The sequence below is a fragment of the Astyanax mexicanus genome, chromosome 15 (genome assembly GCF_023375975.1).
Source record: "Astyanax mexicanus isolate ESR-SI-001 chromosome 15, AstMex3_surface, whole genome shotgun sequence".
In the NCBI taxonomy this organism is placed as follows: domain Eukaryota; kingdom Metazoa; phylum Chordata; class Actinopteri; order Characiformes; family Acestrorhamphidae; genus Astyanax; species Astyanax mexicanus.
In genome coordinates, this window is record NC_064422.1 from 18651191 (window position 1) to 18675314 (window position 24124).

The 24124-nt window shown below is 38.8% G+C and overlaps 1 protein-coding gene across 2 annotated transcripts in view; it reads left to right on the plus strand.

Moving 5' to 3' along the window:
* The first annotated feature begins 7303 nt into the window (after positions 1–7303).
* Positions 7304–24124, plus strand: part of drosha (drosha ribonuclease III) — a 220371-nt gene continuing 203550 nt past the window's right edge. Inside the window, exons 1-13 of one of the 2 annotated variants that reach the window (XM_022666045.2) lie at positions 7304–7588; positions 10212–11017; positions 12141–12447; positions 14723–14864; positions 17309–17466; positions 18687–18767; positions 19591–19677; positions 19855–19941; positions 20734–20805; positions 21104–21185; positions 22185–22259; positions 23043–23212; positions 23478–23602. In XM_022666045.2, the coding sequence (XP_022521766.2) occupies positions 10215–11017; positions 12141–12447; positions 14723–14864; positions 17309–17466; positions 18687–18767; positions 19591–19677; positions 19855–19941; positions 20734–20805; positions 21104–21185; positions 22185–22259; positions 23043–23212; positions 23478–23602 (2189 nt within the window). In that variant the 5' untranslated portion in view covers positions 7304–7588; positions 10212–10214. The remainder of the gene's footprint in view (positions 7589–10211; positions 11018–12140; positions 12448–14722; positions 14865–17308; positions 17467–18686; positions 18768–19590; positions 19678–19854; positions 19942–20733; positions 20806–21103; positions 21186–22184; positions 22260–23042; positions 23213–23477; positions 23603–24124) is intronic. The other variant, XM_022666046.2, reaches the window with a different exon arrangement.

Consider the following 24124-nt stretch of genomic DNA (forward strand, 5'->3'; position numbering starts at 1 on the left):
GCTTTGAGCTGACGTAAGTGAGATGTGAACCAAGGGGCTGAATAAAAAACCAGATCAGGAGAATCTCTCGCTATCTTTAAGAAACTCCTGAAGACAGAGCTCTTCAAAGAGCACTTACTCTCTTAACACCTCTAACACACTAACTACTTCTAACCTCATTTCCTTCTTCCTCTCCTTCACTCCTCTATCCTATTACTCCCCTTGTCCTCCTTTTATCCCTATCCAATGATGTTTTACCTTGAAACTTATTTTACATTGTACTTGACTATTGTAAGTCGCTTTGGACAAAAGCGTCTGCCAAATGTAATGTAATGTAATGTAATGTAATAATTGAAATACACAAAATTTTGGGACCCAAAAAAATTTTGACTCAAAAAAAAACTAAAAAAAAAATATGACCCAAAAAAAACTTCGAAAAATTTTGGGACCCAAAAAAATTTTGACCCCAAAAAAACTTCGAAAAATTTTGGGACCCAAAAAAATTTTGACCCAAAAAATAACTTCAGGAAAATTTTGACCCAAAAAAATCTTTGAAAAATTTTGGGACCCAAAAAAAACCTTCGAAAAAAAATTGATTAAAAAAAAACTTAAAAAAATTTTGGGAACCAAAATTTTTTTTAACCCAAAAAAAACTCTGAAAAAAATTTGATCCAAAAAATAACTTCAGGAAAATTTTGACCCAAAAAATACTTCGAAAAATTTTGGGACCCAAAAAAATTTTGACCCAAAAAAAAAACTTGGAAAAAAAATTGATCCAAAAAATACTTCGAAAAATTTTGGGACCCAAAAAAAATTTGACCCAAAAAAAACTTTGAAAAAAATTTGATCCAAAAAAAACTTGGAAAAATTTTGGGACCCAAAAAAATTTTGACCCAAAAAATAATTTTGGGACCCAAAAAAATTTTGACCCAAAAAAAAAACTTCGAAAAAAAATTGACCCAAATAAAACTTGGAAAAATTTTGGGACCCAAAAAAATTTTGCCCCAAAAAATAATTTTGGGACCCAAAAAAATTTTGACCCAAAAAAAACTTCGAAAAATTTTGGGACCCAAAAAAATTTTGCCCCAAAAAATAATTTTGGGACCCAAAAAAATTTTGACCCAAAAAAAAAACTTCGAAAAAAAATTGACCCAAATAAAACTTCGAAAAATTTTGGGACCCAAAAAAATTTTGACCCAAAAAAAACTTTGAAAACAAATTGATCCAAAAAAAAAAATTCGAAAAATTTTGGGACCCAAAAAAATTTTGACCCAAAAATAACTTCGAAAAAAATTTGATCCCAAAATTTTTTAACCCAAAAAAAACTTCGAAAAATTTTGGGACCCAAAAAAAAAACGTAAAAACAAAATGGATCCAAAATAAACTTCGAAAAATTTTGGGACCCAAAAAAAATTTGACCCAAAAAAAACATCTAAACATTTTGGGACCCAAAAAAAAACTTTAAAAAAATTGGATCAAAAAAAAAGTTCGAAAAATTTTGGGACCCAAAAAAAATTTAACCCAAAAAAAATTTGGAAAATTTTTGGGACCCAAAAAAATTTTGACCCAAAAAAAATTTTTGAAAAATTTTGGGACCCAAAAAAATTTGGACTCAAAAAAAAAATTCGAAAAAAATTTGACCCAAAAAATACGTCGAAAAATTTTGGGACCTAAAATAATTTTGCCCCAAAAAATAATTTTGGGACCCAAAAAAATTTTGACCCCCCAAAAAAACTTCGAAAAAAAATTGACCCAAATAAAACTTCGAAAAATTTTGGGACTCAAAAAAAATTTGACCCAAAAAAAACGTTGAAAAAAAATTGATCAAAAAAAATAATTCAAAAAATGTTGACCCAAAAATAACTTTGAAAAAAATTTGATCCCAAAATTTTTTAACCCAAAAAAAACTTCGAAAAATTTTGGGACCCAAAAAAAAAACTAAAAAAAAAATTGGATCCAAAATAAACTTCGAAAAATTTTGGGACCCAAAAAAAATTTAACCCAAAAAAAATTTCGAAAAATTTAAGGACCCAAAAAAATTTTGACCCAAAAAAAAAATTCGAAACATTTTTTGACCTAAAAAAAATTTGACCCAAAAAAAAATTCGAAAAATTTTGGGACCCAAAAAAAACTTCGAAACATTTTGGGACCCAAAAAAATTTTGACCCAAAAAAAATCAAAAAATTTTGGGACCCAAAAAAAAACTTGGAAAAAAATTTGACTCAAAAAAAACTTCAAAAAATTTTGGGACCCAAAAAAATTTTGACCCAAAAAAAACTTCGAAAAATTTTGGGACCCAAAAAAAAACTTCGAAAAATTTTGGGACCCAAAAACATTTTGACTCAAAAAAAACTTAAAAAAAATTTGGGACCCAAAAAAATTTTGACCCAAAAAAAAATCTTCGAAAAAAATTTGACTCAAAAAAAAACTTGGAAAACAATTTGATCCAAAAAAAACTTCGAAAAATTTTGGGACCCAAAAAAATTTTGACCCAAAATTTTTTTTTTTTTTTTTTTTTTTTTTTTGGGACCTAAAAAAAAATTTGACCTTGGGTCAAATTTTTTTTTAGGTCCCAAATTTTGGGACCTAAAAAAAATTTGACCCAAAAAAAACTTCGAAAAATTTTGGGACCCAAAAAAAACTTCGAAAAATTTTGGGACCCAAAAAAATTTTGACCCAAAAAAAACTTCAAAAAATTTTGGGACCCAAAAAAAAACTTGGAAAAAAATTTGACTAAAAAAAAAACTTCAAAAAATTTTGACCCAAAAAAAACTTCAAAAAATTTTGGGACCCAAAACAATTTTGGGACCCAAAAAAATTTTGACCCCAAAAAAAACTTTTGAAAACGGAGCCGGGAGCACCCAGTGAGGGTTACGGTGGCCCCAGGAACGCTATGCTTACCCTCAGGATCTGATTCCGGAACTGCCGGACTCAGCGGCTATTTCCTGAAATGCACATTGAATGGAGTGACGGTGAACGCGCTGGTGGACACGGGCTCGTCAGTCTCACTGATACGGCCCGAGCTAGCGATGGAGGTAGCGCCCGAGTTTGTGACTGACAACAGCCAGCGCATCGCTCTCTCTTCAGTCACCGGGGATCCTATAGGTCTCCTAGGATTAACGGAGTTGACGATTGATGTCGGCAAGGGGCCCTTTCAACAACAGTTCTGGGTAGGACGCATCAACGACCCGTGCATTCTGGGCAAGGACCTGCTCTCACGCGTCGGAGCTATCATTGACTGTGCACGGGGCTCGGTGCTGGTGACTGGACTCCCCGTAGAGCTTAGGGGTAAGTGAACTGGTGGGAGGGAATGTGTGTGATTCGGTGCGTGATACGGTAGAGGGTCCGCTGGATGCGGGGTTGAGTGTAGATCCGATAGAGGAGATGCTGGAGCGCAGTTGTGTGGGTTTATCTGGTCCCCAACAACTCCGTTTGCGCGAACTGATCGGCCGTTTTCGCACGAGTTTCGCTGTGTCTGAGCGCGAGTGTACTAAAACTAGCCTTGCGGTTAATTCGATAAACACGGGTGACGCCCAGCCCATCAGGCTGAGGCCGCACCGTCTGGCGTTAGCAAAGCTCGTAACGGCGGAGCAGTTAGTCCGCGAGATGGCGAGTACGGGCATTATTGAGCCTTCGAGCAGCCCGTGGTCGGCCCCGGTGGTCCTTGCGAAAAAGAATGATGGAAATTGGCGCTTTTGCGTGGATTATCGGTGACTTAACGCTGTCACGAAGCTTGACTCCTACCCCCTCCCCAGGATCGACGATACGCTGGACCAGCTGTCTGGCTCAGCCTGGTTCAGCTCGTTAGACCTGAGGAGCGGATATTGGCAGGTGCCCCTCGCGGCGGGGGATAGGGAGAAAACCGCTTTCTCGCTCGGCTCAGCCCTATGGCATTTCACGGTGCTTCCGTTCGGATTGTGTAACTCGCCGGCTACTTTTGAGCGTCTTATGGAGCGTGTTTTATGCGGGGTTCCGCGGTCGTGCTGCGTCGTTTATTTGGATGATGTCTTGGCGCACGGAACCGACTTCGACTCTGCACTGTCTCACCTTGAAATGGTGCTCGGCGCGATTGTGGACGTGCCGTGGACGTGCTGGGCCCCTTTCCGGTGACGGACTCTGGAAATCGCTTTGTTCTGGTGGCGATGGACTATTTCACGAAGTGGCCAGAGGCCTATGCGGTGCCGGACCAAGGGGCGGTCACTACTGCGGATATCCTGGTGCGGGAGTTCATTTGCAGATTCGGGGTTCCGGAAGAACTGCACAGCGACCAGGGGAGAAATTTCGAGTCGGAGGTCATGGCGGAGGTCTGCCGCATCCTGGGAATCCATAAGACCAGGACGGCGCCCCTTCATCCGCAGAGTGACGGACTGGTGGAATGTTTTAACCACACGCTGGCGGCGCAGTTGGCCATGGTGTCGGACAAGAACCAGCGTGACTGGGACAGGCACCTGCCGGTAGTGCTGCTGGCCTGTCGCTCCGCTGTGCAGGAGACGACGGGATTCACACCGGCTCTGCTTATGTTCGGGTGTGAACTGAGGACGCCGGTCTCCCTGGCTTTTGGGGCGCCTCCTGACGGGGGCGGGTACGCTTCGGACACGCTCACTTTCGTCTCGGACCTTATGTCTTCGCTGGAATTAGCGCACCGTCTAGCTCGCTCCAACCAGTCTGCTGCCGGGCAGAAGCAGAAGTGTGCGTACGACACACGCTGCTTTGGGGACCCGTTGGCGGTGGGGGCGAGGGTTTGGCTATATAACCCTCAGCGGAAGAAGGGACTGTGCCCGAAGCTCCAGTCGGCCTGGGTGGGTCCGTGCTTGGTGCTGTCCAGGCTGGGGGAGGTGGTGTATAAGATCCGGTGGGGCAGACGCACTATGATTGTGCACCGTGATAGGCTGGCCCGCTATAGGGCGAGACTGTCAGACACTGTGGACGGTGGTGCGGAGCCTGCCGGCCTTGGACTCGTGCCTGATCTGAACTCTGGCTCTTCGGAGCCGCTGGCAGGCGGTGCCGTGCCCGGCCCCTCCAGGCTGCCGAGGGCACGGAGGCCGCCCGCCCGCCTTAATGACTTTGTTTGCGACTGATTGTAAAAAAAAAAAAAAAAAAATGTTTTGTTGTACACGGGGTTTGTGTTGGGTTGGTGGGGTCGCCGGGACGGCTGACCCTTGGGAGGGGGGCTATGTGGCGGCTCTGGGTTGTGTGTGTGGCTGCCTGTAGGCATGGTTCTGTTCTCCTGTGTGCGAGGATGACAGGGGTGGGGCATCTCCCTTGGGAGGGGTTATGCAGAGAGGGTGGGCACCACTCTGGATCTGCCATCTGGGAGACACACAGCTGGGTTGGTGGCCTTTGGGCTGTTTGAGCTCTGTGGGGTATGGTTTTAGCTCTCCTAGTCTTGTTAAAGACTATAAGTGAGTGGCAAGCCTGTTCAATAAAGGAGCTGTTGAGCATTCAGCATGAGTCTCACGGGTCTTCCTTCCTCTTCCATGCCACAATATATTCTAATATCACATTTTTTTTTATGAAATATGTTGTTACAGTAACTACTAATATTGTAGTTACACAACCGCAACACTATTTAGGGTGGAATAAAATTTACCGTTCTACCTTAAACTGTGCTGACTGCTTGCTAAATTACAGCCAGCCATGGAGCAGATTGTGCCGTTTTAGATTGAAAGTCAAACCCGTGGAGCAAGTTTTAGCACCATGCATTCTGTCTTAAGTGGTCACTGCGAACATTAACATCAACTCTTTAACTCTAAAAAGGTAGAATCAACACTAAGGGAGTGCAAAAACTACACTCTGTCGAGTTTTCAATATAACCCTAGAAAAGATAGAAGCAACACTGATGGAGTGTAACAACTACACTCTGTAGAGTTTTTTTATTTAACTCTAGACAAGATAGAATCAGCACTGATGGAGTGTAACAACTACACTCTGTAGAGGTTTGAATTTAACTCTAAAAAGGTAGAATACAGTATATAAATGAAGAGCCTACCCATGTCCTATATTCCCTCTTTACATCAGTAAATAACTGAAACCGCTAGAGGGAGCTCGCGAGTGAGTCCTCTATAAATGGGAGTGAATGGAGCTAAACGGATAAAAACTCAAATTAAAAATACTTATTAACCATTTATCCAAATATTTATTTACTTTTGGAAAGTATAATAAATTATTTTACAATAAAATCAAATTTAATTTAACCTGTAGTTTTTCATTTTTCTGCAGTACACGATTTTCTGACAAAAGACTCGCTAGCATTGCTGCTACTGAGCGCTGACTGACTGGTTGAAAGTTGAGTTTAAGAGACTGATAACTGGAGTTGAAAAGCTTTAATAATGATTTATGCGGTGCTTAAACATTTTATATTGTTCTGTGTTGAGAAAATGTATAATTTTTTCAGTATAAAAAATGATAAAACTTTTATAAGCTCTGATTTTACTCTTTGCTTCATATAAACTCAATGAAACCCGTTCATTCTGGGCTCACTCGGCAGCGCCCTCTAGTGTCAGATAAGCTCAGGACATACTCTCAAGTGGAGTTTCTCCTCTCTAGACATTCTGTGCATCTATCCCAAACGCATGAAATGCTGCTTTGATGCCTTTCTTCCTACACTAGTTAACTAGTGTAGTTCTAAAAGTCTGTGTATCCAAATTAAAAAGGGATAAATGGGTCCTGACATCCACAAATTATGGACGGCTCACTGCTAGACATGAGCAACTAGCTGTGTTAACATTAACTGTTGTCACAATAAAACAGATAGGTATATTAAAATTAACACATTTTTACTAAAATTAATAAAAAATAGGTTATGGTAAATTAATATAATCATGTTTTAGTCTGTAAATAAAACACTACGAAATAGTTTAAGAGAATATAGAGTTAAACTAATTAAACGCTTATTCAAATTGATAAACACACTCATAAATGGAACTATTAAAAGAAAAGGCAAAAAAATTGTTCTCAGATTAGTGTTGCTGTTTTCTTCAAGTTGCGCTGGCACTTTAGTGTTTATATTTTGACTCAGGGCTCATAACTCTTTAATAAAATTAGCATTATAAAGCAACATTCATTTCTTTAAACCACAGGCAACCAGTTTTATAGTCTAGGCGAAAAGAGAAAATCAATACATTTTGGGCGTTTGAGTGTAATATCTGAACTAAAACTAGTGTAGTTGCTTTTTCCTGCCTAGAAAGTCTGTATAAGTAGGCACTAGGCAGCACGCGAGACGTTTCAGATATACCCTGTGCTTCTGATTGGTTCCAGCTTGTCATATCGCCGTCTGATTGGCCGAGCTGTGACCGGCCGCTTTAGCGGGCCGGCTGGAAACAGCTGCGTGTGATTGGTAGTTAGAGTAGCATTAGCAGAGTGAGCTAATCAGAGCATCACTGGAGGTATTTGGGTTAAAATAAACACATTTCTGAATAAGGCAGAATGGAGATACATATACAGGGATATGTTTAGGTATTAAAAATTTAAGCGCTGTAGTTGTTTGAATCATAGCTGTTGTGTTTAGTGAGTCTGGGGCTGCTTTAATAACTGCAGGTGCTGCTTCTTTGCTTAGCTAAAACCAGCTAGCTGCGCCTCGTTAGCCCGGCTCTGCGCCTGTGTGAAGAAGGTAAGAGAGATTTCTGCTGCTGTTTTTATTTTTACTTTTACTGCTGTTTTTCTTCAGCCCTCCTTCCTCAATTCCACTCCAAATGATGTTTAAAACCACTGAAATACATGTTTGACATCAGTTTAGTACTTCATATTAATAGCTAATGAATATACAACATTTAGCTACTGAAAACAGCCCAAACAGTTAACTTACTTTAGCTTTAATTTATTTATTTTAATTTATGTCCTGTTACTACATATCTTGGACTCACTTGTGTTCTTTTTTTGGCGTGTTATTCTGAGCGCAGGCTGTTTGTACGGGTGGGAAAACAAAACATGTTTTCTGTAAATAAGCTGTACAACATATTTGCTACGATATTTACAAAATATTCACTCACTCCTACAAACAATGTAAAAATTCAGGTGTTCCAATCACTGACATGCCCACAGATGTATAAAAAGAAGCACCTAGGCATCCAGACTGCTTTTCCAAACAGTAGGGAAGGAATTGGTCGCTCTCTGGAGCTCAGTGAATTCAATCATAGTCCCAAGATAGGATCCCACCTGTGTGTCCTCAGTGGACGAGTCTGGGTTTGGAGGTTGTCAGGAGAACACTATTTGTCTGACTGTGTATTGTGCCAGTTGAAAAGTTTGGGGGAGGAGGGATTATTACTATGATGAGGGATTGTTTTTCATGGTTTGGGCTTGCCCCCTTAATTGCCCCCTTTTCCCGATTAGGCAGTGATTATTTCTACCATGCACTTCATCTCGCTTGCTGTGGGTACAGTGTCTGTATCTAGCTTTCTGACTTCGCTTTAAATCGATAGAAAAACCTAAACAATGGATTTAAATGCCCTTTAAATGTCCAGAACATTGCACTTTAAATGAGAGAAGTGCTGATATTAAATGAAAAAAAAAATCTGTTTTGTTTGGGCACTTTTGGAGATGCAGGTTGAGTTGAGTGTAAACTGTGTGGGTGTCCCGAATACTTTGTGTAGTGCTGCAAATTATTGCAAATTATTGATAAGTCGACAATGAAATTTGGAGTAAACACATTTTTGTAAACAACATTATCAATTATATCGACTAATCGCTGCAGCCCTACTGAACATCTGATTTGAAAATGAACAGGTGTATGAAACCAAAAGGCTTTGGCACAGTCATATCGGCTCAGCCGCATCACTTCTGGGATGCCAGTGAAGTAGGTTATGGTACTGTTAGCTACGTAAGGTTCATCAGATAGAAATATACATGTTAGCTTTGTCACTGATGAACCTTTTATATTCCTGATTACTGATGAACCTACTTAATATTCCACAGTCAAACTTTTTACCCTTGAATTCTGATACATAAATGGATGGGCAGTAGAAAAAGTTAGCACTTACTAGTCTTTGGGCACAATCTTTGACATCAAATTCTAATTTGTGAACAATAAATTTAACAGCTTTTCAGAAGTTGGGCTCGGCTCCTTAGTTCCAGTAAATGAAACTCCTGATGCTTTAGCATACCAAGAGATATCAAACAATTTCCTGTTATCAACTCAACAGTCCAATATCAGTGTCTGACTTCACAAATGTGTTTCTGGAAGAATCATGGGTCGAACATTCCCATAAACACACTCTTAAACCTTGTGGAATCCTTTTGGCAATATAGTGTAGTTAAAGATTCAACTAGATACATGGTCAATCAGCAAATTGATATTGTATTACAAAACAGGTATTTTGGGGGAGTTGGGGAGGGGTATGCTCTCTTTATCTTACTTGTTCAACGATGAAGATGTATAGAACACTGAACTACATGTGTAGCCTTCCCAATACCTAAATAGAACTTAATTGCAGCATGTTGTATCATTAATGTGTCTCTACTTGAACACCTATGAGTGCGAGGACAGTTATTACCCTTGTAAGCTAAAGAGCAATAGCAAACGTTTGCTAACAGAATTCATTGATCTTTTTTCCTTTGTGTTGTGCATGAAATGTTTGCATATTGAGCAAAGATACAAACATTTTGCTGCGTGTATGTTTTTGTGTTTGTAAGGTTGGAAACATTCTCACCCGCACAAAGCTGTTTCACTCTAAGGCTGCAACTAATGATTATTTTGGTAGTCGTCTAATTGATTATTTTTCAGATTAGTTGAGTAGTAAACGAATATTTCTGCCATGCCCTCCATCTCTGCTTCTTGTGGGTAATACTCCTGTTTTTAGCTTTCTCTATCGCTTTAAACTGATAGAAACATCAGAATATGGATTTAAATGTTAAGAAGACATTTAAATGTGAAATGTTTGAATATTTTGCTGACCAAGCTGAGTGTGAACTGTGTGAGTGAATAGTACTTAACCCTTCCCTACTGTGTTTCTGTCTGCAGATCTGTGTGTAGTGCATTGCTGTTACAAGTTGATGATTAGTCAACGCTGAAATTGAAACAAATTGACTTTTTTTTTTTTTTTTATAATCGTTAGAAGATTAAAAGTTGATCGCCATATCCAGTCAAGAGCAGCTTTATGGTCAGACAGTGACTAATAATGAATGAATTTCTTTATATGTGGGTTTTATTAGGTGATATCTGTAATTATTATATATGTTTTAGACCATTTTAAGTTAATCTTCAGTGAACTATAAAGGTATCTTCTCTTGTGTTTTAGAAGATGTCATTTCACTCTGGTCGTGGATGCCCTCGGGGACGCCCCCCTCCAGGACAGCATGGTTCTCCTCAGAGTTACCGCCCTCCTGGCCTGCATCTGCCTACCCCCCATCCCCTGATGCCCCCATACCCGTACGAACCCCCTGCACCGCACTGCTCCGGGTACAATCCCCAAGGCGCCAACAGCTTCGTGCCACCTCGTCCTGAATTCATGCCCTACCCCATTCCCACCTCTTCGCAGGGCCCTCAAGGTCAGTGCCCTATACGACCCCCTTTTCCCAACCCTCCCATTCGACAGGGCTTCCCTGAACCCCCCAATTTCCCCCCTCCACCTCTGCCCAGCTCTTCTACCAATGTGGCTCAATCACAGGGGTCCTATCCCTACATGCTTCCTTCAGTGCCACCTCCCCCTCTGCCACCGGTGCCACCCTCTGTGCCACCCTCTATGCCCTATCAACCCCCCTACTCCATGAACTATCCCCCGCAGCCCCATTTCCCCCCTCCCCCCAGCTTTAACCCTGGTTACACTCAGCCCGAGAGCACTTCCTTCAAACAGGAACACTTCCCCCGCCACCCGCCTCAGTATAAAGGGGAGAAGTCCCGCTCCCCCGAGCGCCCACGGAGGCACGAGGAGCACCGCCACAAGAGCTACGGGTACAGCGGGCATGGAGAGCGGCATAAATCAGAGTACGGAGGAGAAAGGAAGGACAGAGGGAGGAGTCCCGACAGACGGAGGGCTGAGAGGTTCAGGAGCGAGCATGATCGAGGAAGGACATCTCCAAGGCACAGAAGCAGAGAACGCAGCAGGTGGGGACTGTGTGTTGTAAATATGTTTTAATTAGCAAACTACTTCAAAATGATATAAACACACTGTTGTTGTAATGTAAACCACATATCATCATGCATTAAATAGGAACTTTGCAGTATATGCAATGACCTTTTGATGTCACATTCAGCAACCTAGCTGCTGGTTAACTAGTTTACTTTAGTGTCTTCGGAAAGGGGACAGGTGGTGCAGCAATTAATTATTTTTGTCCATTCCTTGATTCCTCTGTAATGGGAGCTGAAATAAGCTTTTATTATATTTTATTTTTCTGTTCACCTTAAATGTTGCAGCCTTTGTCATCTGTTGCACCATTGAAACTACGCAATAAAATATGGTAATATAGTAGTTATCCCAAATTTTAACAAGGAAAATACTTTTAATTCTAACAATAATTGTGGGATTCTTTGGTCACTTGAAGGGCCATGTAGCACTTCACTTCCCCCTACCCCTCCAATCTAACAAGAGTTGGGACATCCCTACCCCTAGGTGTGAGCATTCAAAATAGATAGTTAGGGCCAAGGGGTGAGATGGATTGGACCATGATCTCACAATTCTACATGTTCTCTAAAATGAATTTTTCCTCTCCATATTACGATTCTTAAACAAATAAATTCCGAAACATATCTCAACATAACTCAGAAATTCATCACTACTCTTTTAGTGCTTTTCCACCAAATGAACTCTGGTTCTTGTACCAGTCAAAACATCACATCATACGTTATCAACAGCGGTGCTGCTGTACAAACAGACATACCCTCTGATGTCGTCATGGTTCACAATGTTGAACCTTGTATTCTTCAGTTCACACTGCGAACAAAAAGTCCTGGTTCTGGAACCTACTTTTTTTTTGTGGAAACGCGGTGAAACGGTTCAATTAGGTTCGCAAAACCAGGATGGTGCCGGTTTCATGTCACCGGAAAAACGCTATATTGCAGCATCCTATGATCTGAAAATCTATGATTTCACATAGAAAACCTTTACGAAAAATGATTTTAAGGATTATCAACAGTATATTTTAGCTTAAATGTAAGTATCTATCTTTTTGTTTGTTAATTGTTTATTTGAGAAGAACAAAAAAAAACTTCTTTCTGTGTGTTTTTGTAGAGAGCGCTACCGGCACAGAGACAGCAGAAGCTCCCCTCCCTCGGACAGACACCGCAAGCGCCCCCGCAGTCGCTCGGGCAGCAGAGAGCGAAAACGAGTACGAGGGGATGAGGAGAGGGAGAGGAGGACGGAGGGAGGTAACCGAGAAAGGAGCTATACTTCCACAAGGGGCAGCAGAGAACCGGAGGAATTGTCCCCTGTACAGCGGCATGACGAGGAGAGGGAGGAGGAGGAGTTACTGAAACCGGCCTGGATCCGCTGCACACACTCTGAAAACTACTACTCTAACGACCCAATGGACCAAGTGGTAACCATGCTGATATTTGAGGGTAGCATGCATACTCATCAAAACACTTATTGGGATTTATTTATTTTGCTTTCCGTCTTGAAACCTGATTTTTTTTTCTGCTTGACATAAAACAAAAATATAATCATAATACAACAGATATGCTGTTTTAGTGTCCAGCGAAGTTTCAGCGAAGCTCTTTAGGTTTAGTTTTAACTTAGGCTCTACAAGCTTAGGTTTATCTCTCTGGGCTTAGACTCAGTTTTGGCTCTTGGTGAGTATAGCTTTAACTATAGCTCGGTTGGTTGCTCAGACTCGAAGATAGATAGTAAGCATTATGATTGGTCAGGTATATGCTAATGTAACTAATTATTTTTTAAGCTCAATCTTTCCTCATTAAGATGAACTCAAGACATTTCTTAGACTTTAAGAAGATATTCAAAGACATTCTTTGTATATTTACACTGGGGGCCTTGAGGAGCCAGAGTAACATGATTAAATTTCCTGTGAAGCTATATTTCATTCTAAACACAATAGGGGAATAGGAGAAGTAGGGCTGGGCGATATGGAAAAAAATCTTATTACGATATAGTTTTTCATATCAGCCGATATCGATATGTATCACGATATAAATCAAATCACTTTCTGTTACACTTAAAGGTTTCTATTTTTACTCAGAAGTGACAGAATAAGGGAGTTATGGACAAAATCACTAGCAGGCTCAGAGCCTTGTGGACAGACACTAGGATGTTAACATCTTGCCAGGTGGGTACAGCTTTTAAATTAATTTTAAAAAGGGGACAAATATATAAACTAAAAAATATGTAAGACCCTTTACATTATATGTCTGTTTAATTTAAATTGCAATAACACTTTATTTATTTTTATAAAATTATATTTAATCAAAAGATCATTCCCCTCCCTGAATGCAGGCAACTACATAAAGCAAAATACAAGAGTATATCACAGTGTTCATTTTGACAGGTGATTTTGATACAGTCTTAGTCTTTTCACTAAAATGTATAATAGTTTTAGTTACATTTTAGTCTATCGGATATTATTAGTTTTAGTCAGATTTCAGTCTAGTTTAATTTTGGTCATATAAAAAGTATGTATTACATATGTTTTACTGTTTTTCTATTTTCTATTTGTTGTAATTTTAGATAATTTACTGCTTATGTTTTTTTTTAAATAAGAGCCTTTAGTTTTTTTTTCATTTAAAGTAAGCTAACATTTAAATATTTTAAAAAAAAAGTGGCCTATAATGGAGGTGGGAGGAATAAAGTCAAGTTTCTGAAATGATCCACTTCTACTGCAGTACAGATTTATACTAACATTACTGGCTTTCAGTAGACTAGACTTACATTACTTAAGTGTATTTAAAACTCCAGTTCAGTAACAGCAATGTTTAGCTCAGTTCAAATACAGCTAGACAGATTATATAATCTTCTGTATTTAGTAAAATATCCAGCATAACAGACTCTCTATCTGTTAAAAACTATAAAACACAAAGACAGAGGAGAATGCTGCCCTCAGGGTTTTCTAACAGAAACAGTGAGAGTTAGGAAAAAAGATGGAAAGTGCTTCCTTTCTGTGTGTTTATATACTAACCCCTCACTCGTGCTGAAGTTAACCTTAATTTACACGAAACGTGGATTAACACGGCTAACGTGCGTTACCCATTAGTTTATTAGAATGTAAAAAGCAGTGAAAGCATCTTAGCTAATGATGACAGATTGCACAGATCCCTTTTACACCTAAACATCGCTAACTTTAAACTGGAGACAAGCTAATCTAACTAGCAGCAAACAGAGCAGCGTTTACCTGCCTTCAGAAATCTGAACAAGCTCACCTCTCTAAATATCTTGGAGACGCATGCCTCATATTTAAAAGGTGAGTTTTCCAGTGTAGCGCCGCTGAATAGTATAAATGAAGTTTATCCAGTAAATGGGAGAGAAGGAGCCGCTATGTGAGGAGTTCAGAGTGGAGGGGCTCGGGGGGTGGGGCGGAGGGGGATGGTGGAGAGGGGAGGGGAGGGGTTGTACTGGGCTGAGCAGCAGTTCAGCGTGCTGCCTGATCTCGTGCTGCGCCTTTTCACAACGCTACTTAAACGGGAAATAGAAAATTTAGTTTATCGAATTTCTCGCCCCGACTTATCGCGATATATAGTTTCCTCGATAACTATCGATATCGTTTTATCGCCCAGCACTAAGGAGAAGTTAAATGAAGTGTTTCACCCCAGACATGTCAGAACAGAGACGCATTAATGCTGGTTTTCTTTCTTGTCCTGTTTCAGGGTGACTCTACAGTGGTGGGCACCAGTAAGCTGAGGGACCTGTATGAGCGTTTTGAGGAGGAGCTGGTTCGCAGGCAGGAACGAGCCAAGGCCACCAGACCCAAATGGGAGCCTCCCAAAACCAAACTGGACCTGGACCAGGGTACAGTATTCATTCAGATTCACTATCCATTCAGACGTTTCTATTCCTGAAGTTTCATTGCTGTGCCAAGTTCTCGTAGGACAGACAAGCCTGAAGAATTACAGTGAAGTAGTACTTTATTGGTAGTTCTGCATGTTGTGTGAGGGTTTACAAACAAAAAGAGAAGCTTGACACAGGCAGTGTTATGCAATATTACTTGTAAATTTAGTTTTACAGAAAACGGACGATCTTTAAACAAATAATAAAGGGATAATCAAACAACCCTGTGACTTAAGGCCCTTTCCCAGTACATATTTTGTCATAAGTAGATGTGTATGATTTTAAAGTGATACACACTGCACATCGACATCTGTGCTCTGTAAAAAAGGGCCAGACACACCATAGCTTTAATAAATTACATTAATTCTGTGTGTTTCTTTTCTTTTTATTTATTTATTTATTTTTTATGTTTTGCTTTTTATTTTGCGTCTTCACACACAAACGCTCATTATCAAACTTTTTTCAATTAACACACTTTAAAAAAATGGCTACGTAAAGGGGTATCATGTAACAGCTCTGCTCTTACATATATTTTCTCAAAGATTTGCGTTATTATAGCCGACATGTTACTTATGATGCAATCTTTAGTGTTCTGCTGCTGCCTTCAGGGTCATTTGTATGGTCTGCAACCATGCCAAGAGTTTTGCTGCTCTGCTGCTCAGTGAAGCTCAGCTGTGATTAGCCAGCCTGATTTTAACATGTTTAACACAGCAGAAAAAAGAACAGGCTCTGATAAAGGAAAATAATAATAAAAAGAACGGTTTGATCTCAGTATGAAAATCTTCATTAAACCTTTTAGACCTTGTGTCCATTACAATGGACATTGAGACCGGTTGTCCATCAGAATATACCATGAACCAGCCAATGAACCAGCCGACTTAGTCCTGCCCACTGCACAAACATTAGGGCATGGCAGCACTAGAGCCAAAGTGAGGGCACAGTAAGAATTAATTTTAATTAATCTTATGTGATTTTGATCACTTTCAATCATGGTTATTTTACCATTAAAGTGTTTTTGAAATAAAAAGATTTAACAAAAAAAAACTAATAAAATTTTTAAACACAAGCTTCGAATGTACTGGACATTAAAAAAAGCATAAAAGTATTTTATATAATGAGATTAAGTTTTTTTTGTAGGTTATACAGGGGTTGGACAATGAAACTGAAACACCTGGTTTTAGACCAAAATAATTTATTGTCTCAACGAACAGTTCTGGTGAAAACAGGAGAGTTGAGGTGCACATTGAATTCTGCCGTGATTTTAGGTTTTTTGGATACAATCCGGGTTAGCACCCGAACATCCCTTTCAGACAGCTTCCTCCTACCTCCACAGTTAATCATGTTGGAAGTTGTTGGTTCTTCTTGGTGGTATGCTCACATTACCCTGGATACCGTGGCTCTTGATACACCACAAAGACTTTCTGTATTGGTCACAGATGCGCCAGCAAGATGTGCACCAACAATTTTATCTCTTTTGAACTCTGGTATGTCACCCATAATGTTGTGTGCATTGCAATATTTTGAGCAAAACTGTGCTCTTACCCTGCTAACTGAACCTTCACACTCTGCTCTTACTGGTGCAATGTGCAATTAATGAAGATTGGCCACCAGGCTGCTCCAATTTAGCCATGAAACCTCCCACACTAAAATGACAGGTGTTTCAGTTTCATTGTCCAACCCTTGTGTATTTGAATATTAGAGTCTTTGTGTGCATTACAGACAGAAATCAGCACTCCTATTTTTCTGAAAGGGTTAATATACATGTTTTTAAAATGAATGTGGTGTGAAAAGGCCTTTACTGTTACTTTGTTGAATAACTCAATAAAGTGGAGAATAAAGCTATGTTTTCATCATTTAAACAGTCAAAATAAGTCATACTGCACCCTAAAACACACTGATTTTGACACTATCCTAACGAAGAGCTGAATGCTATTTGAGTGGATGGGGAGAGAAGTGTCTAAATGCTTATTTGCTTAGTTATAAATCTACAGTTTAGTAATGGTAGCCTCATAGCTGCAGCAGTGTCCAAAATAAGTAAAATGTGGACACTAAACACTAATGTCCAGGCTGAATGACTGTTTCAAGGGTAAGTGGAACATTATGTAATTAGACTTTTTTATTCATTTTAAAATCCTTCTCAAAAGGCCAGTGCAGCTCGTGTGAACAGAACACGAATAATGAAAATATTCTTGGTAAACTAAGTCATGCTAAGTTGTGCAAAGTTATGGATTATTTTGAACTGGAATGCTTAAAACAGTCATTGCGGATTCTGTTTGTATGATTTTTACATCTGTTTGGCAGCAGAATGTCAATTTGCATTTCTAACTGTCCCCTAAAGAAAGCAGATATGCATTTAGATTATTACTTTCTGTGCTTGTGTGTGTGTGTGTGTGTGTGTGTTGTAGATGAAAGCTCGAGTGAGTCTGAGTGCGATTCTGATGGAGACAGCAGCTGTTCCAGCAGTTCAGACTCTGAAGTATTTGACGTTATAGCAGAGATAAAGCGAAAGAAAGCTCATCCTGACCGCCTTCACGACGAACTGTGGTATAACGACCCCGGACAGGTACAACTATGGAACTCCTTAAACACTAAATGCATTAACTTATTGATATAACCTTATTAATATATATCTTTAAAAGATAGAAAATGATTTAGAATGATGTCAATATTTATATGATGAATGAGTAATTTAGATTTCCACTCAAAACCTGATCATTGTCTGTTCAGCATAAAACAAAAATAGATTCATAATACACCAGACAATATTGTTTTAGTGTTCAGCATAGTTTAAATAAGTAACACTGCTAAATAACACCTAGCTTTAGCTCTCCAGGTTTAGTTTTAACTTTAGCTCTACAAGCTTGGGTTTAGCTCTCTGGGTTAAGCCTTAGTTTTGGCTCTTAATGGTAAGTATGGCTTTTATACTATAGCTAGTAGGTTGCTCAGGCTTTAAGAAAGATTGAGTAGAGCCCTGTAAGCATCGTGATTGACCAGGTATTTGCTGATGTAGCCTGATCCAATTTTAGACCCAACCTTTTTTTGGTTTATCAAAAGCCAGTGCAGTGTTTTTGCAAAACAATCTTACAGCACTTTATCTTTCTCTCTGCTGACAACGTTTATGGAGATGCGGATTTCATTTTCCAGCAGGAGTTGGCACACTGCCCGCACTGCAAAAAGTACCAATTAGCCTTATATAATATTCTGATTTTCTGAAACACTGATTTTTGGTTTTTCATTGGCTGTAAGCCATAATCATCAGTAACTTGATAACTGATAACTTGAGAGAGACTAGACAGCCTGGTATACCTTTTATAAATGTATAATTTTAAAACTAAAAGTAAAAAAAGTAAATAAACACTAGTTTATGAATTTTAAAGAATCATGGCCAGTGTTTGCCGGTTTTAGTAGCGCGGCCAGTGCTGCTTTGATCTTTTTCGGCATACAATAAATACATCCGCAAGTATCTGTTTGAAATATTGGCCAAATCAGCCAACTCTGATGATTCAAAAAAGCAAAGTTTTATAATTCTGAAACTCTGCATTCTTAGTTATATTTTCACTGTTCCAGTACTGCATGTGTTCTGTGTATTTTTTTAATTAATGAAAAAATAATAATAAATTAAATTAATACATTGTATTCAGTCCTTTTTTGTTTTGAAAATTAATTGTAATCAAAACATTGTCATTGTACTGTTATTGTACTTTTTATTTGCTAGTTGTAAGGAGAATGAATGCTTTATTTAATTTTTTTTTATATAAATTCCGGTATGTGTTTATTCTGCAGATGAATGATGGTCCTTTATGCAAATGCAGTGCCAAGGCCAGGCGTACTGGAATCCGACACAGTATCTACCCTGGAGAAGAGGTGAGCCTTACAGAGCTGCAACTTTCAGAGCTGTTACATGTAAAGTCAAGCATGCTCAGCTCAATAAAGTCCGTTTCATAGAAAGAAAAGCGTATTGAAGTGAATGTCAGCTAAATTTTATATTGTATATAAACTGCCTGGACAAAAAAAGGTCAGCAACTGGATTTAACTAAGTAAATGATGTGGGGTTGATGCTGCACTTGGTCAGCTCTGGGTTCAGCAACAGTATGTGCTGAAAGAAAGAGGTCAGCTGACTACCTGAATATACTGAATATAGACCAGGTTTTTCCATCAATGGATTTTTTTTCCCTGATGACAAGAGCATATTCCAAGATGACAATGTCAGGATTCATGGGGCTGAAAGTGGTTCAGTTCAGGGAGCATGAGATCATCATTTTCACACATGGATTGTTCACCACAGAGTCCAGATCTTAACTTCATTGTGAATCTTTGGGATGTGCTGGAGAAGCGCTGCTTTGTGCAGCGGTCAGACTCTAACATTATGAATGCTGCAAGATCTTGGTGAAAAATTAATGCAACAATGGATTGAAATAAATCTTGTGACACTGCAGAAGCTTAATGAAACAATGCCATAGTGAATGTGTACTGCGATCAAAGCTAAAAGCGATCCAATGAAATATTAATGTGTTAACCTTTTTTGGTGCCAGAGTGTAGTTGCATTAGTATACTATTAAATTATGATCATATTAATGATAAATTAGTATTAAAATCACATACTGTTTGTTTCAGTTAATTCTGGAGCAATGAGTTATGAAAACACACATGAAAATTGCTGGGTTTTTTTCCCCTCCCCGTCTTTTAGCCAGTGAAATCATGTCGCCCAATGAATAACAACGCTGGAAAACTTTTCCACTACAGAATCACAGTGTCTCCACCCACAAACTTTCTGGTGAGCACAAATACTTACTGGATTACTAGTCTAAGCTTCTTTGGTTTAGAAGATATATAAATGTTGTTTAATGTTAAATGTGCTTATTATCAGTAACAGCACGTTACAAATAGTGAGAACATTCTAGAAACATCCAAAGATTGTTGATTTTTGTTTCATTTTTTGTTTTTGTTTTAGACGGACCGGCCCACTGTGATTGAGTATGATGATCACGAGTACCTGTTTGAAGGGTTTTCTCTCTTCTCCCACACTCCACTCACTAATGTAAGCTTCTCAGTAACTCCTGCAAAATGGTTTACTCACTTCAGTTTCTATAATACCCATAATGTCCAATGGCAAAAACAGCACTGCAGTTAAAATACTGTTACACAAACGTGTTATGATGCTTTATATGATTCTTCACACAGTTGGTTCCTTCTGTATTATTAATAGACCTGCCAACATGTACTCATTTTGCATAACAGGTACATAATTTGACCATCTGCTATGCTTGTACGGTTCTATGTTTTAAAGTACAGGCCCTATAAATGATTGTGTGATCTTGCTTTTTGCTTTTTTTTGTTTCAGTCAAGTTATTAGTGAAGTTGATTCCTCTGTGAGCCGCAGAGGGCGGCTTTCAGCCAATCAGAGCTCTGCATTCTCCCCCAAACCCTGTAGTTTGATTTTTAGTGAGGGGGGGGTTGGGGTTGATCGATTCTAATTGAAAATCAAGAATATATATATATATATATATATATGTGTGTGTGTCTATATATATATATATATATATATATATATATATATATATATATATATATATATATATATATATATATATATATATATATATATAATTTTTTTTTTTTTTTTTTTTTTTCCCCCCATAATCGACCAGCTCTAAAAGGAAAATATAGTGTACGTCTAGACTAGACAGACCAACTCAAGGTTTTTAATGCAGCCGGGCATAGTTCTATTGTTTGTGTGTGTGTGTAAATATATATAAATAGCAGAATTAACAGAAGGCCCATATTGAGGCAGTTGTTTTTGCTGTATTGACTGTGTCTCTGTCTCTCTCAGATTCCTTTGTGCAGAGTAATTCGCTTCAACATTGATTACACCATTCACTTCATAGAGGAAATGTCCCCAGAGGTCAGTCTTCTCTTTTTAGCACTGCTGCATTTTATTTATTTTTATTTTTTCCCCCCGTCTCTTCTTTTGAAGTTTCCTTTTGTCTTAGAAATGTTGTTGGGTCTCATTTGATCAGTGAATGACTGTATTTGGTTCTCTTTTGCTTTCTGCTTTTGTCCTTGCTTTCTGTTTTTTCCTTAAATTTACAGTGTGTCTTTGTTGTGTGCAGATTCTTGCTTATCTTCTAATTACTTCTATGTTAATTAAAGTGATGTTTTACCCTCTTCTTTAAATTTGTTTGTGTGATGCTTGTTTTCAGAACTACTGCGTGAAGGGGCTAGAGCTGTTTGCTTCATATCTGTTTCAGGACATACTTGAGCTCTATGATTGGAACCTCACAGGTAAACTCCTGCCGTACCATGATTTTACACAGTTCCACAAAAAGCTGCTTTAAGCTCCTACTTAGTGGCTCTTTTCTGCTTATAAGCCTCCTCCATGTGTTGTTCCATTCTGAGTGTGCTCAAGCAGAAACACTTGCTTTAATACAGTGAACAAAATGTATTTGTTTGAATAGTGTTTGGGTGATGTGGAGAGGAAATTAGGAATGCACAAATTATTTGGCAACCGAATTAAATAAATATTCGATAAATATCTGATTTGAAAAATTTATTGTAGTTCTACGTCATACTGCAGTGTTTTTCTAATTGTTTGATATTTTTTTAGCAGCAGGCCCCCAACCCCCCCTTTCTCTCCCTGTATCAGAGCACTGCTGTGTATACAGGGAGTGAGGAGGAGAGCAGATAGAGAGCCGATAAATGGCAAATTAATTTATTCTTATTTTCATGCTTTACCTTGAGTTGCCATTGTTGGGTTTATATCCCTCTTCTTCTTGCTGCTATACCTGCTGAGTAATTTTTAGAAGCAGCAGTTAACTGAATGGTAAATATAGTGAAAAATGCAATATGGTAGATGGTAGATTTGTTTGTTTATTAATATATGACTTTACATAAAAAAAAAGCCTGATTGCTATAAAATCTGTGGCTCTGTCCCGAGAGTAATGTTAAAATGGTCATTAATACCCTTTTATTGAGTTGATATGGATTTTAAAGCAGGAAACACACTAAAATGTGCAGGGCAGTACTCCTTTAAGACCAGGGCTAAGTTAAAGCTGCAGTAGCTAACACCAGTTCTGGAGGCCCTTCACGTTCTCTGATTTCACCACCACAGATTAGCCAGATTAGCCAGATTCACCAGTCTATCAAAGTAGATATCTGAAGGTTTAGGGGAAAGTCTGAGATGCAGAGATGTGCAGAAATTATTATTATTATTATTATTATTATTATTATTATTATTATTATTATTATGTTTTTAATGACAGACAAAATGTCTCTGCCCTGCAGGTTCAGAGGATGAAAATGATTCTACAGGGTGCCAGCGGTTTCACTTCATGCCTCGGTTTGTTCGCTTCCTCCCAGGTCAGTCTGACTGCGGTGATGACAGTGATTGATGATTGTGCTTTAACATCACAGCGAACACATAATTAACTCCAGTGACCATAATCTGTTACTGTGTGTCCAAAATATTTATTTATTTATTTTTTTTAAAGGAAATATTCTGTTTTATTCAGATGATATTACTGTGATTTGTCACAGCATTTAATTGTATGTATTTAGCTCCTCTTGAACTCTCAGGAGTACTGTGTTCACTTTGCTCACGATTCGATTCACGATTCAGGACTGGTGATTTGTTTTTGTCACGATATTTTGCACAAAGTTTGAATGACATTTTTATGTTTTAAGCATAAAAACAATGTAAAATTCTCCTTGCATAATTAAAACTTGAACAGTGGTGGACAGTAACAAAGGAAATGTCACTTGTTGCTGTACTGGTATTTTTGAAAATTTCAAGATCTCATTTTACTTTTGGCTTGTGAGGAAGGGGTGTCTGACTTTTGAAACCCCAACTGGGGGATCTTTCTCTTCTGCCAGGCCATAAGAACCAAAGCGAAATTTCAGAGAGCTAAAACAGGCCCGGGACTGAATGTCCCTCCCCCCTTAGTCCAACCCCTTTTGTCTTAAAACAAAGCCACTGCCTAAGATTTAAAAATAAACACAACATGGAATTATTTTAATTGCCACAATCCTTATTGTTAAAATGTGCTGTTGTGATGCATTGTCACAATGCTTTATTTGTATATGTAAAAAAACTTGTATGTATATGTATATGTAAAAAAAATGCTGTGTGTCTGTGTTTTTCAGATGGAGGAAAGGAAGTGTTGTCTATGCACCAGGTGCTGCTGTATTTATTACGCAGCAATAAGCCTCTGGTTCTAGAAGAGGAAATTGCAAACATGTTACAGTGGGAGGAGCTAGAATGGCAGAAATACGCAGAGGAGTGCAAGGGCATGATCGTCACCAACCCTGGCATGGTAATATACACACACACACAAACTCGCACACTTCGCCTTAATCAGTTAGTCAGTGGTCATTTCCAGTAATTTCTGGACTTTTTTCTAATCACCATCATTTGCTTATAATTTATAATCTGTGTATGATTTTCTCAGAAATGTGACAGATTAAAATTCAGATAAATATATAATTATCTGAATATAAATGTATGTATAAGGATGACATAACTAGTTAATCGTGTGTGTTAATATAGCATTAATTTATGTGTTTGTGTGTTCCGGACAGAAACCCAGCTCAGTGAGGATAGACCAGTTGGACCGTGAACAGTTTAACCCAAATGTCATCACATTTCCAATCATTGTACACTTCGGCATCCGCCCTGCTCAGCTCAGCTACGCCGGAGACCCACAGTAAGTGTTTGTGTACATGTGTCTGTGTGTTCCTGTGAATCAGCTGACTTTAAAGGAGAACTCCGGTGTGAAATGAACTTTGGGTGTATTAAAAAGTTCATTTCAAAAGTGTGATAAAAAGTCCTTATCTTTGTCGAATAGCCCTCCTCTGCTCTACCGCAGCTTTCTGAGATCCAGTATTTTGTGCACTTTGCCCAGACTGGCTTTTATAGAATGAGTGATACGGGGCATGCCTTGCGCCTGCAGGTAAATCTCCTTTTAACACCGCTATCCAGGCACAAAGTAGCTCCACCCAGAATTCGAAGACCCTGACATTTAAAACGAGCCATTTAGAACTTTAAAACTGCACAAGAAGTTTATTAAAAGCTGCTGTTTACATCCTATAGTGTAGATAAATCTCTGGGTACTGCCATCTGAAGTTTAAGTCACAATCGTCAATCGTCGAGCACGAATGAATAGGTAGGGTAGTTAATTCCTTGTAAATGCATGAATTCCAGCTGTTGCTGAAAATATCAGATTACT